At 35.7% G+C, this 18618-nt stretch overlaps 2 protein-coding genes across 4 annotated transcripts; one reads left to right on the forward strand and one right to left on the reverse strand.

Moving 5' to 3' along the window:
- Positions 1-854: 854 nt before the first annotated feature.
- LOC147284328 (Acetamidase/Formamidase family protein) lies at positions 855-5407 on the reverse strand. 3 transcript variants are annotated; one of them, XM_086243296.1, is made up of 7 exons: positions 5052-5407; positions 3595-3832; positions 3253-3443; positions 2820-3055; positions 2382-2625; positions 2087-2194; positions 855-1469 (listed from the first exon to the last, which is right to left on the reverse strand). In XM_086243296.1, the coding sequence occupies exons 1-7, from the start codon at positions 5268-5270 to the stop codon at positions 1347-1349; spliced, it is 1359 nt and encodes a 452-aa protein (XP_086099422.1). In that variant the 5' UTR covers positions 5271-5407; the 3' UTR covers positions 855-1346. The 3 variants fall into 3 exon arrangements, with proteins under 3 accessions (XP_086099422.1, XP_086099421.1, XP_086099423.1); XM_086243295.1 differs by lacking the exon at positions 5052-5407 and adding an exon at positions 4098-4326; XM_086243297.1 differs by lacking the exons at positions 855-1469; positions 2087-2194 and adding an exon at positions 4098-4326 and having other exon boundaries at positions 2346-2625; positions 5052-5208.
- A 10598-nt stretch (positions 5408-16005) lies between these two features.
- Positions 16006-17436, forward strand: LOC147284329 (LOB domain-containing protein 37-like). The gene is made up of 2 exons (XM_086243927.1): positions 16006-16473; positions 16581-17436. The coding sequence occupies exons 1-2, from the start codon at positions 16290-16292 to the stop codon at positions 17165-17167; spliced, it is 771 nt and encodes a 256-aa protein (XP_086100053.1). The 5' UTR covers positions 16006-16289; the 3' UTR covers positions 17168-17436.
- The last annotated feature ends 1182 nt before the right edge of the window (positions 17437-18618 follow it).

Consider the following 18618-nt stretch of genomic DNA (forward strand, 5'->3'; position numbering starts at 1 on the left):
GATGCTCTTGCATCAACTCCACTGGGTTGGGAAAAACTCGACTCCAGCGAGTAAGTCTTCACAACTTCTGCATATAATCCAGATAAACTCTTCATGAACTTATAGCCTTTCCAAACAAAGAGATATTTGGAATATATGATCCTTCCTGAACAATTAGCTTTATTATCCATGATCAATATGGCAGACCATAATTTCTTCACATTAGTTTGCATCTGATTTACAAAATCAATTAGGTTCTTGGCAATTTTGAAATTCATAGCATCAAGCCATCAACCCCTATAAAATCAACATATTCAAAAGTAATATTTTCTATAAGGTCTTGTGACATCAGGGTTTTGGGCTCATTTTCAACAATATCTTAAAGAATTTCTTGTACCACCTTATCTTCTAATTTATATTGATCCTCTTCCTTGAAAAAATTTGCAAATCCAACTTTTTCTTTACTCTCACCAAATTCTTTGTCAAATGTTTTCTCAATCCCCAAACAAAAATCATAACAAATTTCACAATTGTCTTTTAGACAACTATCAAATATAGGAGGAAGATCTAAATTCAAGAAACTATTATCTTTCAAGTCATGCAAAGTTTCAACAAATGGACTATCCGACTAATGAGAATCACCATAGACCCTATCACCATTCTCCGCCATCTCTGTTTGTGCGGCTTGGTTTCCTCTTCCACGACCTCTACCATGTCTAGCCATGGTGTGGATCTAGGGTTTTTTTGAACCTGGGTTCAATGGTTGTTCAACCAGGCTTTGCTCTGATACCAATTTGATGCAGAACATAAGCATAAGGCTGCTGTCTTGCTTCAGTAATAGGGCAAAAACCACAGTAGAAAGGAAAATCCAGCAATAACAGTAGAAAAGAGAGAGATAAAAGCTATGTAATCAAAGTTGGAACGTAGATAGATGAGTTCTAGGGTTTAGGAACCCAAAAGAAATTCTGAAATCAGAAATCTCTGAGTAATATAGAATCAAAAACTGTCTATTACAACCTAAGCCTTAAGCTTATATGGAAAACATATTTCTCAACTCACTAGGAAAACAATAAACCTTAGCTAACTAGGAAAACATAAAGTAAAATTACCTTAAAAACCTAATGAAATCAGGAAACTACTCTCTAAATCAAACTAGGAAACAAAAATTAGAAAGTTACTAAAAAAGATACTATTTCTTGGAACCCTAGGAGATGCTCCTGCATCACACTGCTTACACAGAATGTGGATAACTTCCATTGATAATTCAGTTCTACCTCCTATATATGCCAATATGTGCCTGGTTTGGCAGGCATGGAAAATATAGGCTGAAATGTCTGCTTAATTTACTGAGCACCCTTGACAAAGAGTTATGTTGCTGAACTAGGGTTCCTGGTCGTTGGCAAATTTCCGTCATAAGTACATTTCAGGACGTCTGGTCTCCTCACTATCCGGGGGCCAACTGGCACCTTGTTTGTTCTTGGACGAATATCCTGTGCACATGCACGGTTGGCATTTTTAGAGAAAATGATGTACAATGTAGACATATCAATTGGCTTCATGCCAACCATTACTGTTTACTAGATTAATTTCTTGTGAGCTTTGTAATAGGAAAGAACATTGGCACACCTTCTGTGAGGCTTAGTTTATTTATCTTAGTGTGCACATGAAAAAGTACTTTGATTTAGAACAGGAAATGATCCTCTACCCTTACCTTATACCTTGCTTCCTGAGCATTAGGATATCTGTTATCAATGGGATTGATTGAGGGATCATCTAAGGTACAAGTAAAATAGCAGTGTACTGTGTACACAAGTTCTTATATTTTGTGACTATTGTTCTGACTAGAAGAGCTCATTTTTGTTTCTTGAACCATGTAATCACTGTGTAACAACTTAGGAGAGAAGAGAAGACATCTTAGTTATATTTGTAAATATTAACAGAATATAATCTATGGTGTTAAGCATTTTGATATTATATCTATTGAAATTTCAGTAATCTGACTAGGTAGTTTCAAATAGCAACCTGTATAACTGGAATCAATTGTAGATGGTAAAGTGGTAGTATAGGGTAATATATGTCTGTTGGAGACTGGGCTGGAAATAGATACCTGGTCAAAGATAGCTGTTGGGATTGCTAGGGTTGCAACAGCATTTGGAGAGTCAACTATTCCAGAAATTCTTCCCTCACATGGACAGCATGACAACAGAAGGTAGCTCTGATACATGACAGGTCCTAGATCAGTAATGAAGACTACAATGATTTATGGTTGCATGTCTTTGGGTGTATAGTATGCATGTGATTTTGTGAGTTCTTGGGGAAATTGTATATGTGTTATGGATATGCATGTGATTGTGTGAATTCTTGGGGGACTTGTATATGTGTTATGAAGAGAGTTCAAAAACCTGTTCTTTGGAGTATCCAAATTTAGAGAGGTAATCAATGGCATTGAGTACTGCACGCTTGTAAGCAACAGTTGCATCTAGGTAATGCTGCTTCCCACTCTCATCAACACTGATGCCCTCAAATACCAGCCATTCTGAGAATCTTGGCTCGACAGGGCCTATCTCAAAGATTGGGTTCACGTGAAGAGGAGTGGGACCCATTGGTGTAAGGTATTCCTTCATTCCGTCCCTTATGATTTCACACCTAATCAGATAACGGATCATCATATAGGGTATGCTGTGAATGATATTATGTATGTGTGTGGCATGTTATGTTGTATGTTTGAATTTGAATCTGCGAGTATAAAGTTTTTTTTTTTTTTAACAGCTCCAATCTTTGCTCAACAAAACCTCTAGTATAGCTGCAGAAAATGTTAAGAGATGAGGTGTGAAATTTACTTGAGCTCCAGGAAACCACTCATCTCAATTGCCCCACAGAATGAGATTTCACCATCACCCTGGGAAAAGTGCATGTCACCAGTACTAAGATTTGCTCCTTCAATGAATACTGGAAGGTATATCTTTGAACCTCTACTAAGATTTTTGATGTCACAATTGCCTCCATTTTCTCTTCCTGGAATTGTTCTTGCAGCCTCCTTAGCTATCGTTTCCCATTCAGGGGTGCCCTCTTTGATCTATGTATAACCATGACATGTTAGTATAGCTAGATTTTAGGGATAGGAATTCAAAAGCATGAGTATTGTCTCTGGGCAGTAGGTTGCATAATTTTACATTTTTCTATATTGAGCAGCAAACCTATTATGGAAATTTAGTCCTGTTTGAGGTTTTTCATCATTACTTTTATACCCTCAAAGTGTTCAACGTAGCATACCATTCCAAGGACGCAACCTTTTGTTGATGGTAGGTTTGCCAATGGTCGTTGATGCAAAACCTCACATAGTTTTATAGACGCGGGTCCATTTTCTTCAAGTTGTCTCTCCCTTTCATTCCATATATTCAGGAGTTCCATTGATGGTGCTGTCCCAACTATTCCAGGGTGAGTTAAACCTGGGAATCTCACTCCTGCCATGCATATACAAGTATGTCAGTAGCACAAATTATAGCACTACTTTGGGTTTGTTTTATAGGCTTAGCTAAACATTAGGGAGGGCTACCTTGATGAATCCTTTAATAGCATTGCTAGCACAAGAAAAGGAAGTAGGTTGAGATTCACCTGGTATGTGAGGAGAGTAGGCATATATCCCTTCAAAATACCAAATAGCTTTGGTTGCAGAAGGAAAATGGTCAGTCAGAAAACCCCCTCCATTTTCTCTGTCAAATGTTGCTGTGAAACCCCATTCATCTCCTGGGAGAGGACCCAAGTTGCATATCTCAACTGCCAGAAGATCACCTGGCTTTGCTGGAGTTCCATCCTTGTCTAAAATTCTAATAGGCCCACTGAGATAATGAACCTGGACCAGTTTTGAAACCTATTAGTTTTTTATGTTAATTAACAAATGCAGATGTTCTTGTTCTTCATACTACTGATAGATTATATAGGTTGTTTCTTCTGATCAGGATACTTTGTAGACTCGAGATCTTAAGTGGATCCTATGCATAACATATTTGACCTGTTGTGGGAGTTTATTGGTTTTAATGCTTTTTTGGTTAGTTGTCTGTTCTTAACTTGGACTAAGGGGTTTTAGTTTTTGTTAAATAGCATAAAATCATACTTACAGTTGAGAGGTCTATGGATTTTATGTCTTGTGCAGACTCATCATCTTTAATAGCACCTCCAGTCCAGTCTACCATCTCTACTCTAAAGACCTCACCGGTTTTAACCTCAGCCACTGGGGGTATGTGAGGGTGCCAACGGTTGTGAAGAGGTAGCTTTTGCTGCCATGGTTTGCTCTTTAAGTCTACTGGTACTACTAGTCTCGGAGTCAGAGGAGCCATAGATGAATTACTGGAAAAACAGGGAGCATAGGGATGTATGTTTTATACTCATAGGGTAACCGAATAGCATCTAGGGGTCCCAACTACCTTTCAATTGGGAGTGACAAGTGGGATGTCCATACAATTGTTAGATGACAAATGGGAGTGACAAGTTTTTCCAAGGGGTCCGAACTACCTTTCAATAAAGGACAAATACAAAACAATTTACATATTTTTAATTTGACTAATCAAGCATTAGAAGAAGTTTGTAGCAGGGTTATAGGAATCAGATTGCGTTTGGATGTGTATATGCAGATTAAGATCCTTTTGCCTGGTTCAATTTTCTTTCTCATAAATTATTGATCTTTCCCCCAACTTATTTGAAGTCTCAGTGCTTTGATGAAAACATTTGGAGAAGATATTCTGGACCTTCGTAAAAAGCACATGGCCATTTTTCTGCTATCAAACGATGAAGAAATGATTCCTAATTCCTACAGAAACTTGCAGAGTACACTGTAATCATACTATGGCTAGAAGTTGATTGTGTATTGACTTGAAATAAATTGATGCTGTTTAGTTTAAAAGTTGAAGTGCATGATACTCTGCACATGCCATTAAGATCATTTCTGTGTTCTTCCAAATTTTATGGAACTATGTTGTAACTATTGTACTACTTACTGTTGCATCCAGTTGCCTGCAGTGAATGCAATAGAAGTGGAAAAGATGCAAAACACACAAAAATAGTGGGGAACTCACAATGGAGGGATCAGCATGTTTGATGTCCTCTGCAGTGTATTCTTTGGTAATACCACCCCCACTGAAATCCACCATCTCAACTCGAAAAACCTCTCCTACTGCAACTTCCGCTACTGGTGGTATGTCCGGGTGCCACCGGTTGTGAAGGGGAAGTTTCTGTTCCCATGGCTTCTTTTTCACATCTATTGGCACCACCAGTCTTGATCCATAAGAAGCCATGACCCTGTTCAGATTTTGCTGTTTTGATCTTGATCAAGGCAACTAGGCAAGGAGAGGTAAGCTAATAGATGGAAGATTCCTTGTTGTGGCTGAAGTGATCATATGCACCTTTCATCTTAAGTTTGAAGTTTGACAGCCATGATAGGTACCACTTAGCCATACCATATTTTCTTTTCTTTCTAGTGGGTGGACCACTTGCAACTGATTGAAATTTTTGTCACAGCTTCTTTGTGTTCTTTTTTTTTTTTGACCAATTAGCTTCTTTGTGTTCATCACTAGAGTTCTAACTAGCTAGTGTGCTATTGTCTGCGAATAAGAACTTTTGCTCTGGTAATATGGCAAAAGTTTAGCCACTCTTTAAGGAATAATAACTGTACTTGAAAGCTTGATCTTGATTCTTGACTGATGTAGTTAATTTGAGTGGTCTTTGATTTCAATTCAAAATCCTACACTTAGATATAACATCTAAAAGATTAGAAATTCTTTACTGCAGATGCCAATCCAATTGTTTTATGGGCCCAAATGACCATCACATATGCTTTATAGTTTAAAGTAAGAAACATTTGAACTAGGGTGCTATGCTAATTGCTAATCCATCATCGTTTTGGGATGGGAATTGGCTCCAAGCTAACCCAAGTTGCATTCTTAGAGGACCCCACAAATCGGAATCTTTAAGATATTGCCTGCATCTTTCATGATGACTTGAGCGTTTGTTTGTTCTTATATAGAAATTGTAGCTCTCTTTTACTTGAGGGCTGGTCCCAACAACTGTTTGTATGGTTCTGTAATAATTTCATTAGGATTATGATGCGTCGATTTGTGAACTACTGATGGTATTATTGACTTGATTAATTGATTTCATCAATTAGACTGATCAGGCTCCTTTCTCAATGAGTACATGTTGCCAAAAACGAACATTGTAAGTATTTAATTTGATGGTTTTTTCCCATTATCCTAATATTACGTGGTAAGGGTATTTTTTTTATTTTTTTTTTTTATGGTGTCAATTAAATCCTAATGTGTGAATTATTAGGGCTTAATTGTAATGTGTTTTGGTGCACAACTTGGATGACCTTATCTTCAATTGTCAATATATGTGTGATAAAAGTTAGGTAATATGTACGGAATTGGAGTTTTTGTCAAATGACCTTATCCATCTACCAGAGGTAATTAATTCATCCCCAATGAACACATTAAAAAGGTATTTTGTTTGTTTGTTTGTTTGTTTGTTTTGTTGTGACTTGTGAGCCTTGTGAGTTGTGACCGAGGAACAGGAATGACTATTATGTTGCTGAGTCCCCAGTACCCACCAACACGGCCAGTACTGATACTCATTATTTATTCCCTCTAACACTCTTAAGTACTAGTTTGCGGCTGACCAGGTCAATGCCAAACTTATGAACCAAAAAAAAGGGTCAATGTCATACTTTATTTCTTAATTTTCTATTTCATATTTGTGTTGTGGCTGCTGCATTCATATATATGCATCCAGCCTGGTGGCACTTAAAATGAGTGTATTACCATTCTAAATTGAGAAAAAACACTCCTTCAAATCTTCAATAGTGCTGGAATTTTGTCAAATAGTGTTTGAGAGGATCCGAGTACTATGCAATGAGAGTTCCAACACTACTTGAAGATTATATTTTTAAAATTCTAAAAAGAATGGCTACAAATCTTTAATGAAAATGAAAAAATGATTAGCTTTATAAAATTTTCTTCTAAATCTTTAATTACATAGTTCAAAATGCTCATAGATATATTAGCACCTGTACTAACACATTATTTGATAAAAATTTGATGACTTTAAGATTAGTATTGTACTCTAAGGCCTCGTTTGGAATGCAAGATAGGACTGTGTCCTATGGACATGACATAACAGGTTAGGACATGCTAGTTTCATCGTAGACCACTTTTGAAAAGATGACAAAATTCTTAGTTATTTGGGACTATAGTACTAAGTATGAGTTCAGTCTCAAATTTTTAATAAGTCCACCAAATATAGGATAATGAATTATTGTCCATTTTAATTGCTTAGTGCTGGCAAGTCTCATCCTCTAAACGAGGACTAAATATCTACCACCAACACTCCAACCTAATTTGAGGTGGAGGAATGGATGAATATTTGCAAGGTTCAAAATATGTACCCAATGCTATGTAAACCTGTAATGGGTCGCATGTGATTGGAAGAAGAAATTGATAATTAAAAGTAGCCCAAATCACATTCACCTTGAACCAGTTTAGATGTTGTTCTTGTTTCACAAGTCAGACTGAAAATGACCCCTCAATCCCATGCTCATGGCTGAGAACTTGAGGGAATCAATTATCAATTACCTAATTAACACCCCCACACTTTATGCAGCCACTAAAATAATGTACACTGTAAACCTAATCAATCAGATTCTAATGAGCTTTAATAATTAATTAATTATTTAAGCATGGAAGTGCACAGTCAATTATTCTCTGTTTGTTTGCGTTGTGGCTTTGCTTGAAAATTGTCGGCACCTGCAAGTTGGAGGGTGACATGCTTCACGCCACGGCCAGGATAAGAACGCCACGTCTGGGGCCGGAGGGAGAGGAGTAGAAGACCATATATATTGTATGACTGAGTATATGACTATGACACTTAAATCACTTATTTTATGTAGAGGTGGGATTTACAATATAAATGAGCTTTATTTTTATTTTTATTAGAGCTATGATAGATATGTGACATCAAAAATATGGTACACATAATAATTTAAGCATAGAGAGTAGAGAGATTTAGTGAATATTCATTTAAAAGCTAAGTTATTAGATGGGAAGACTCAATTGCTTGCAAAAAAAAAAAAAAAGAATTAAGTATTAATTGATTTATTAGTCACTTAACCTATTATGGGTGAGATTAATGCTAAATAAGACTTGTATTTATAAAGAAGAAATTGTACTAGTGGTTCACTTATTCTTTAAAAAAATTTAGCTTTTTTATCCAAATATCACCTGGACTATAGGAGGTGTGCTCCTATACTTTCCAAATTTTTTCTTTTTAACCAATTTTTTTTTTTTTATCAATATGTGCCAATGTGACACATGTCATCCATTTTTGTCATTTTTTCTGTTAACTTGAAAGGTAATATTGTCAATTCATATTATAAAATATCTGAAAAAAAAAAAAAACTAAAATCCAAATATACTTAAAAAAAAAAAAAAACTCAGCCAACCCACCCTCACCCCCGATGCCTACCCATCCCGACGGTGTCGGCCTCCCTTCCTCTCCTTCCCTCTCTCTTCTTAATTATACTTAAGGGCAGACTAGGAAGTTTGAGGAAAAAGTTGATGATTTAACAGAAAAATTGACTGTAGGTGCCATATTGGCACAGATTGATACTTTAGGTGATAAATTGGTAAGAAAAAAAGTGTGGGTGGTACAAGAGCACACCCCATATAGTTCAGGTGGTATTTGGGTAAAAAAGCAGAAAAATTTATATTAGTCCTCAATCTTTTTTTGTTTCTTAATGGTCCACTAACTTTATGACGTTTCCAATTATGGTCCAAACCGTCAAATTAGCACAAATGGCTGTATATTTTAGTTATATGATGCACACATGGGGCATTGTTGTAGTCCACTTATTCTTCATTTCATTCCATATTAGTCCACTTAGGGTATGTTTACTTATTCGTAATCGGAATGGGAAGAATGAGAGTGACTCATGTTCATGTGTTTACTTACATTTGAGAGTCATTCTCATTTTGATTCCCTTGTTTACTTACACATATTGGAATGAGAAAGAATATGGAGCCCACATAAAATAAGAAATTGAATTCCTTATTTTGGAGGAATTGAATTCCATAGAGGGGTCCGGAATAGAGAAGAAGGAATGAGAATAGATTTTTTCATGCCAAAACTACCCTCACTATTTTTTTTAAAATCCAAATTGCCCTCAACCAAATAAAACCCCAAATGTTTTATTTAATGGGATATATTGTGTATCAAATTGTCCAAAATGCATCCTCTCTCACATTTTTTTTTCCCAGTTGATGGAATATACTGTGTATCAAATATTTTATTTATTATTTAAAAAAAATTGGGTAAGAAAAGGACTATTGTCCATTTAACACTATATCAATATTTCCAAAGTATTTTAAATTATGACCAAAAAAAAAGTATCAATTTTTTTTTTGCAAAATATTTGTGGTAAACTTTATTTTTGGGCATTTTAAAAATTGTGAGTATCATAAAACATATTTAATTTTGTATAAGGGCATTTTAGTAATCAAACTTATTTTGATTTCGATTCGTACTAATAAGTAAACACGTGTATTGAAATCATGTTGTTTATTATTCTGATTCCTGACAGTTAGTAAACACGTTAATGAGAATGTTTGACTCCGATTTGTGCTCACTCTGATTACTCCTCACTCTGATTCATCCTCACTCTGATGTCAATTTATGCTCATTCCGATTCTGGGTAAGTAAACATGCCCTTATTGTTCACTTAGTTTCATATTAGTCCATAATAGTGCTCCACGTGCGTGGCACATGATTAAAATAGAAGATCGTTTACGCTAATTAGACGGTTTAGACAATAACGGACTACGTAACAAAGTTAGTAAACCAATAAGAAAAAAAAACGATTATGAATCACTATGAAACTAAGTGAAGAGTAAGTGGACTAATAGTTCAATTTTCTCAATCTATAAATGTATGATTACTGCTAAGCAGCAAAAAATTTCACTATATATGGGACGAGTGCATATATTTAAGGGAGACTTAGAATCCAGTCTATTTTATGAGTTTTTCTTAGACTAAGACCGGTAGTGATTTAGGGTTTTTAGTTAAGTTCTTTTATTTTTCTTCTTTGACGGCTTTATGTTAGGTTTTGCCTTCAATATTTTATGCAGCCTCTACAAAACCAACTCTACACCCTAGGAGGGAAAATACCCTTCAAATCGGGGAAGGACTTTATTATAAATTAAAATGACTTTATTATGAATTAAAAAGATTTTTTTGTAAATTATTATAAATTAAAAGGATTTTCTTATAAATTTTAAAACACTTCTAATCTTTATCTAAAAACTGTTTTTCTAAAGAATTTAAGCTTAATTATCTCTATATTTAATGTATCTAATCTTTTTTTATGTGATAAGTTGTATAATGAGAGAAATAGATAGATAAAACATATGTATCTATTCCATTGAAGTTTTATTTTGAGGGAAAAAAAATTAAATTGGCTCTATTCTTAACATTGTGGTGAGAAATATCACCGACACATACTAGTTAGAAGAGTCCATATATTTTATTGTGATCCTAATACATTGCATATATGGGTGGAACGCTCTCCAAAGTCCAAACCACATACGTGTAAAGGCATAGGTACAGTGGTACACACATGGGTCTACTTGTCCAAATATTTGATTGTAATATGTCTTATCCATAAATGGTGTAATAGACGACATAAGTAAATAGTATTGTCCATCTCATCTGGTACTACTTGGTACTGTACAGTCCATCATGGAAAATGCATGCCTTGCCTACAATTGTAGTATCGGTGCTTGTGACGTTTGCAAAATTCACTTAATTGATTCGTTTTTTTCTTTCTTTGTATACAAGGTCCATATTTTTTTGTTTCATCAAATAGGGATAGAGGATTCGAACTCAGACAAAACTTGCTTGAAGGCTGTAGTCCGATCCAAATATTTTAAGATTTTTCCTAATTCTTATTCTAGCCCACAATCATGCCAATTTCCAATCTGGATAACTCATCCCCTTTAGCCAAAATATATTCTTTAAATACTCTTAAAATTAGTTCTGTTTATTCAAGAAATAAATTTGGAGTACAAGTAAGCAATTATTACATTCAATGGTTAAATCGAATATATTGAGTCAATGAATTATTAATTTTGGCAATTACATGCACATTCAATCTAACAGTAATTATATATTATTCATTACAAATACTCCACAATGTGTCCCTTATTTTAACAACTATGCTCTTAATGATAGTTCATTTATTCAAAATCTTTGCAGATCCTTGTGGAGAAAATGTTTTCATAAAAAGGTGGGTGAACTAAGAACAAACAATTCATAATCATTTTGCTGCTAGAATCTGATTTTTGTTGTTTTTAAAAGCATATATTTTTTTGGGGACAATTTTTGTTGTTTAAGAGCATATTTTATTTGCTGAAGAATTTGTGCTTTGTGCTCATGTGATGCCAAAGGCCCAAGTCTATGAAATTCCTTACACAATTTCAATGTGCGAGTCCCGTTAAATGTTTCAAACCTTTGCTTCTAATAATAGTACAATTTGGCTGATTTTCAGCTGAACGTGGCTAGTCATAGGCAATTTTTTTTTTTAATATATAGAAATTCAGCTTCGTTTTCTCCCTTTTTTTTTTTTTTTTTTTCTAAATATTTCATTTCATTCTAGGGAGAATGCGAAAATATAATTCATGCCACGCGTAAATGTGAAGGTAAATGTTCTACTATTGAAAATATAAGCCCCTATGTATTATTGACAGGTTAAGTGGTTGAAACTGCTTATAAGTATAACTTGTGAATGACTCAATTTTTCATGAGTCAATCAGATGCTTGTACGACCCTTAAAAAAACATTGTTAGTTTTTCAACAAGATGCTTTCTCCTCCCAAGTGAAATGAATCATTTTCTTGTTCCCAATATTTTAAGGAGAGAATTATTATGCTTCTGTATATTATAATTTGGTGCTATTACATTTTTAGTGGCAACAAGTACTTGTGCATGCCGTGATAAGATTCCACAACCTACTTCTAATTAGTCGCCATCCCCTCATGAAAAAGCAATAATTCATCAAAAGTTCAAAACAGACATAGTTAACTTGTATATTTAGTTATTTACATGAGAAGCCTTCATGTGTATTTTTATGCAAACTAAAACATCTGTTAAACTTACTCTTTTTCATTGTTTTTTCTTGACAACATTTGAAGTTGGTGGAATTTTAATTAGGATTACAATACTAGAGAAGTGATTTGGGTATTGCTAAATAATGCGACAACTTTTCATTTATTCAAATTTGGGTCCATTTTTTTATCTTATTTATTTTTAACCAGTAAAATACTAATATGCAAGAAAATTGTGGTATAGATTTAATAAGTCTAGCAATATTGTTGATGTTTAGGAGGATGCCTTACTTATATTTATTCAGAGAAAATTACAGATTTGGTCTACTTATTTTATACCTAGTTCAATTTTGGTCCACGATCTTTTTTAAATTCTGTTTTGATCCACTAATTATTTCATTTGTTCAATAAAAGTCCATATTTGTGACTTTAAATCATTTGAGTTGTGTTTTCTTCAATTATAATTGAAGTATAAGTTATATTTCAGTATTTTTTAGTCATAAAAACAAATTTGGAGTATTAGAATCTAAGAGAATTGAGATTGGGTGAAGTTTGAAAAATTGGCAGTTTCGGATATTCTACTTTGGGGTCAATTATCTTGAGTTTTATAACTTCAATTTGAATGATTTTTATATGGTTATAAAGAAAAAATGCATAGCTTTAAAACAAATATATGTTTGCTGAATTTGAGTGAGATTTGATAGAGTAGAAGGCATGCCAAATTTGAGAAAACAAATCTGGACCTTTATTGAACAAGTGGAACAATTAGTGGACCAAAACAGAACTTAAAAAAGATTGTGGACCAAAATTGAATTAGGTATAAAATAACTAAACTAAATTTATAATTTCCTCTGTTTACTCACGTGCGATCATTCCAAAATAACCTCTCTTAATTGTGTGATCCTTTTCTAACTCATGTCTCTTTTCACAAGTGTCTATTGATGCACCAATTTTGTGATGCGCCTTCACTTACTCAAACTTTCATTGTAAAGTCAATATGATCATGATGATCAACAACAAACTCAACTTCCTTAATTTAATTCCCCCCCTATCCTTTTTTCTTTTATCACTTGGATTTTAGAAGATCATATATATATATATATTTATATATTTGTCTTTTGCTTGTAGTATTCCATAAGCATGATGTGGATTCCACAGCAATACTTTACAACACAAGAAGCATTGGTCTGTTTAATTTGTTGGTTACAAAAGATGCCCTCATGTTGAATGTGTGAGAAGAAGCAGCCTAAAGTGTAGGATAGACATGCCAATTGCCATGCTAGCAAAGTTTTTCGGAAATTTCAATTTGATTAATTTGAGTCCTTGTTAGTACTTTGCACAACTTAACTTCACCCATATTATGTTGCAGATTATCTTTTTAATCATATGTCATTGAACTTAGGCCTAAAGACAATCATATTTCATGAAACAATAGTGCTCTCATTAGAAAAAACCGGCCAAATTTAAGACTTTATAGAAAGGTGTAATGAGGGGGGTACGGCCATGACATGGTTACAAGCATGAAATAAGTCAGACCGGCACGAACACAATATAAGCATATGATCTTATTTAATTGGGCCAAAATATTTAGCTTGTCCGGCATGATATGACAAAATATAAAACGGACCAAACACGACATGAGTACAAAATGAGTTTGAACTAAATACGGCACATGCACGATTATAAAATGAATCAATACTAATATGACATAAAATATAAACGAGCCTAATTTAAATAGATTGAACTGGTATGACACAATTTGTTTCACACCTCTAACTTTATTCATGAACTAGTACTTGAATATATTGTTTTCGCTTCCATCAAGATTTGATTTTAGATTTAATCCTTAACGCATCCCACCAAATATTGAGTCAAAGTTCATGTGCACTTCAATATATTGTTTTTAATTTAATTTGATAAAAACACATATTAATACCCTAAAAAAATCATAATAAAGAATCCACACCTAGAATCTTCATGGAAATTACTCCGGCCACTTTTTGGTGTTAATGGAAATGACTCCCTTAATATTAGGTTAATCAATAAGGAAGGGTGGCCACTTAAAATGCCCATATATAGTCATGGGGTAATATTAGGTCAACCATTGTGAACCTCAACAACCATTACTTTAGTGCGTACTCAAAACTAATTTTGCTATTACTTGAAACCTCATAAGGAATAAGTTGCCTTTTAAAATTGGCCAGGGAGAGGAGGAGGAGGAGGAAGCTTTAAAAAGTTATAAAGAATCCAAACCCACATGTTACTCCACGTTTTGGGAGCATGAGATCGATAGACAATGAAGTAATTAATATTATTCTTTAATTTCTTAGAAATAAAAACACAAAGCAAACATGAACCCCTCCACTGCCCCATACCATTACCACCCCCACTCAACACTCAAGGCAGTGACTTAGATGGTGAGTTTTGATTGCACCTCACAAGTCAAGACATCACCCCATTATTCATCATCTGCTATTTAACCTTTCAAAACTCTTCATTGAGTTCTGCACCGCTTGCTATGCCAATGCTTGTGTTTCCTGATCTCACACCAAGCCCTCAATCATTAATCCCCTTTAAATAACCATATCTTTGGACCGGCCCATCCCCACTAGCAATTAGCAAATACCAAATATTATAATAAGCCCACCCTAATTAACTAATAATGGTAGAAATAAATATTTGCCCTACATGTGCACCCCATACCATTGGAATACAATGATCCATGGAATATGGCCTATTGTAATTCGTACCATTAGGAAATTAATTGCTTTTTTTTTTTTTTTTCTTAATTTAGAAGATTAACCTATTTTAGAGTATGTTGAGAGGAGTGGCGGATCTAGAAAATTTTCTTCATGGAATAAGATGATGAAACTTTCAAAGTATTTTTTTTAATTAAAGAGAAATTTTTCTCAAATATTCTTCATTGCTCATTCATTGATTTCTTTGAGGCATTTTATCAAGCATCTTGTCTCCATTTTAAAGAAAACATCATACAAAAACTGGACTATTGCCTTCACTAGGTCCTAAGTGGATCTCCCCCTGTTGTGGTGTACTATAGTTGAGGTTGAGTCAAAATCCAAGTTGAGTCAACAGTTGGAGAATTTTTTTTTGTAACCGATACACCGTCACGTGGTGTAACTAATCTAATGTCTAAGGATATTGTTGGACAACATGTTTATTTCTCCTAAAGTATAATATTAATAACATTCACATATATTATGACACATATATTGGTTACACCACGTGACGGTGTATCGATTATAAAAAAAAAATCTCTACAAAAGTTGAGACAAGACTATGAGACCTCGTCTTGCATACTACTAACTCATTTTGTTGTAAAAATTGTTTGAATCAAATTTAATTGTCCTATATCCGAAAAATGATTGTCTATCAAGAAATGTATTTTCCTCAATTTTATTGAATGGAATGAAATTTCACATTCGTTATCCTTCCGGGTGATTAAGATGAGAGCCCACACAATTTGGTTTTTCAACTTGAAAGGGAGCTATTTTCTAATGTTTATGGAATAGTTGAGGAAGAAAGTCCGAAACCCTTTTGGTGAATCCAAGCACCCAAACATAGTATTTTATTTTTATTTTGTGTGTGACGCAACCTAGCAAGTTGAGAGAGAGAGAGAAAAAAAAAAAAAAAAAAAGCAAAGCGAAATTAGATGAAAAGGAAAGCAGCCCATGGCAGGCAGCTCCCATCAAAATTATATCCACATTGCAGTCTCTCGTCCAAGTCCACAAAGAATCCAACGGTGGAGGAACATCCTGCGCGGAAACACGGAGCCGCTCTCGCCCAACTCCTTGGAATAATAATCTCATCTCACCCTCAACTCTCTTCTCATTTTCTCAACACACACATCTAAACACCCCCCCAAAACTCAACCCTACTCCCTAGTTAAAACCCACCCCCACCTCTCTCTCTCTCTCTCTCAATCATAAAGTCCTTGGTTTCCATTTATAACCCCCCCTCCTCAGCCACCTCTCTAGGCAGCACCATCAGCAGCAGCAGCTTATTCTCCTTCCTCTCTCTACCTTCCTTGGGCCCAAAGAAATCCCACTCAGTCGGTCGTGCCTGCCTTGATGTAATTCAATCCCTCCCACTCTCTCAAACAATATTACAAACACATAGACAACACCATCCTCATCATCAAGAGAACAATATGAGCTGCAACGGGTGCCGAGTTCTCCGAAAGGGCTGCAGCGAGTCCTGCATGCTCCGTCCTTGTCTGCAGTGGATCGAAACCCCCGAAGCCCAAGGACACGCCACCGTCTTCGTCGCCAAGTTCTTCGGCCGCGCCGGCCTCATGTCCTTCATTACCGCCGTCCCGGATTCTCAAAGACCCGGTATATATCTACACATTTCTAAACTCAAAAACCCATTTTCTGATTTTCCCTAATTTCTTTCATTTTTCATTTCGGTTTTTCTGATTTTTCCTTTCTGTTTCTTTCAGTTCTGTTTCAGTCTTTGCTATTTGAAGCGTGCGGCCGTACGGTCAACCCGGTCAACGGCGCCGTCGGGTTGCTCTGGACCGGCAACTGGCACGTGTGTCAGGCGGCGGTCGAGACCGTGCTCCGCGGCGGCACCTTGCGGCCCATCCCGGAGCTCCTCGCCGCCGGAGGCGGCCCCACTCCGGCCTCCGACGAAGCTTCCGAGGCTGACGGCAGCGGCGCCTGTACGGACATGTGGAGCCTCCGAGGAGATCCCAACCACCACAATTCGAGCTCCTCCCGGTTCACCAACTCCCGGTCCAAGCCGGCTTCCTCCCCGAAACGCAAGCGGTCCGACGAATCCTCCGCGACAACAAAGGTACTGCCGTTGCAGCAGCACGCGGATCTGGATCTCCGGCTGACCCCGACCCTAAGTTTCAGAGCGAAGCCCAAACCCGAAACCCGACGACCCGGAACGCCGTCCATGAATTCCGAGGAGTCAGTGATCACCACCACCACCACATGCTTCGAGAGCGGCGGCTTCGCAGATCATCAACAGTACCCAAATGGAGTCGGAGCCGAGAGAAAGCTACTCAACCTATTCCCTTGAGAAGTAGACCATTTCGATTTCTTTGTTTTTTTGGTGAATCTGAGGTTCACGCACGGCTACTATGCAAGTACTCATAAATCTTCTGTAATATTCATAGTCTTGGGTTTTCCCGGAATCCATGTCCGGCGAGGTTTTGTCAAATACCGGCACAGGATTTCTCTCTTTTTTTTTTCTTACTGTTTATAGAGAAAGAAGAGAGAAAGATGAGAGTTTGTCGGTGGTCCTTCCTTGTTCATCTTCATCATCTTAATGCTTCTTAATTACTAGTAGTTATTGCTTTTTAGCTTTTTCTTTTTTTAGATAAATCATCATCTATGAGTATGAGAGTATTTATGACTCTCTGTCTCTCTGTGTGACCATGAATAATTATTCTTATTAATTTCTTATTCTGTAACTTTTCTTCTCAATTTTCACTTCCATTTTCACAGCTCTGGATGATGGAGTTGATTGACTTTAATGATGAATGTAGAGAATTTTCTGGTTGGGTCAGCTTCTTCATCCCCTAACTCATCCACTTGCACAAAATATGCGTTGGTGCTGAGTCAGACACTCAGACCAAACCCAGTTTCCCATTGATTACTCATTACACAACTCATTTTTTTAATATGCATGCATTTGGATTTGCGTCAAGAATTTTAATGGCTTGGTATATGAGATGAAAAATAAAATGTTTGGATGGATCATTGATGTTTTGGAATGATAGTGAATAGAATTTGGGTTAACAATTCATGATTTGTCTAGGGATTCAAATGGGTTTTGTTTAGAAAAAGAAGCTCTAATTGTTTAATTAGAGAGTGATCAATCACTCATGAATGGTGTATACCCAAAACCTTGTTAATTAAAAGCATGCAGTTGATTCACTATTTTAGCATATCTACGAATGCTTGCATAGTTGGAAACAACTCATGCCTTCTCAGGTGTGCTTGGATCATTCAACACAAACTTAGATCTTGGAACCACAGAATCTCCTAATATTCCAATATTGCAGATGGCATTTACTTGACAAATTAATGGTCCACACATCCCCATGTGTTCCAAGAAATGTTACAAATGGCATGACATGGCATACAAATCCAAATTCTCTTTTCTTTTTCTCTTAGCTACAAGGATCAAATTTTTTCTACTGCAACAAGTTTTAGGATATAAAAAGAGCAATATATGTAGATTGCAATGGAAAATCATTTTTCCATAAAATCATTTTTTTTATCCAATTAACTTGTATTTGAACTTGTATTTTGAATTGTGTCCGAAATACCTGAATCCAATTAACTCAAGCTGAGATATGAATCACGACCGACAAGACATAACTCCTACAGTCCAGTCTCATCTTAATCTATGACAGTGAATAAGACACAATCTTGTCCTATATTGGATTGGTGTTGACATGGAAGTTTTAACCTTGCACTAGAAGTCTAGAACAACTAGTAAATAGCAATAAGTCAAGAAAGTAA

The sequence above is a fragment of the Dryas octopetala genome, chromosome 5 (assembly GCF_963921425.1).
Source record: "Dryas octopetala chromosome 5, drDryOcto1.1, whole genome shotgun sequence".
NCBI lineage: Eukaryota > Viridiplantae > Streptophyta > Magnoliopsida > Rosales > Rosaceae > Dryas > Dryas octopetala.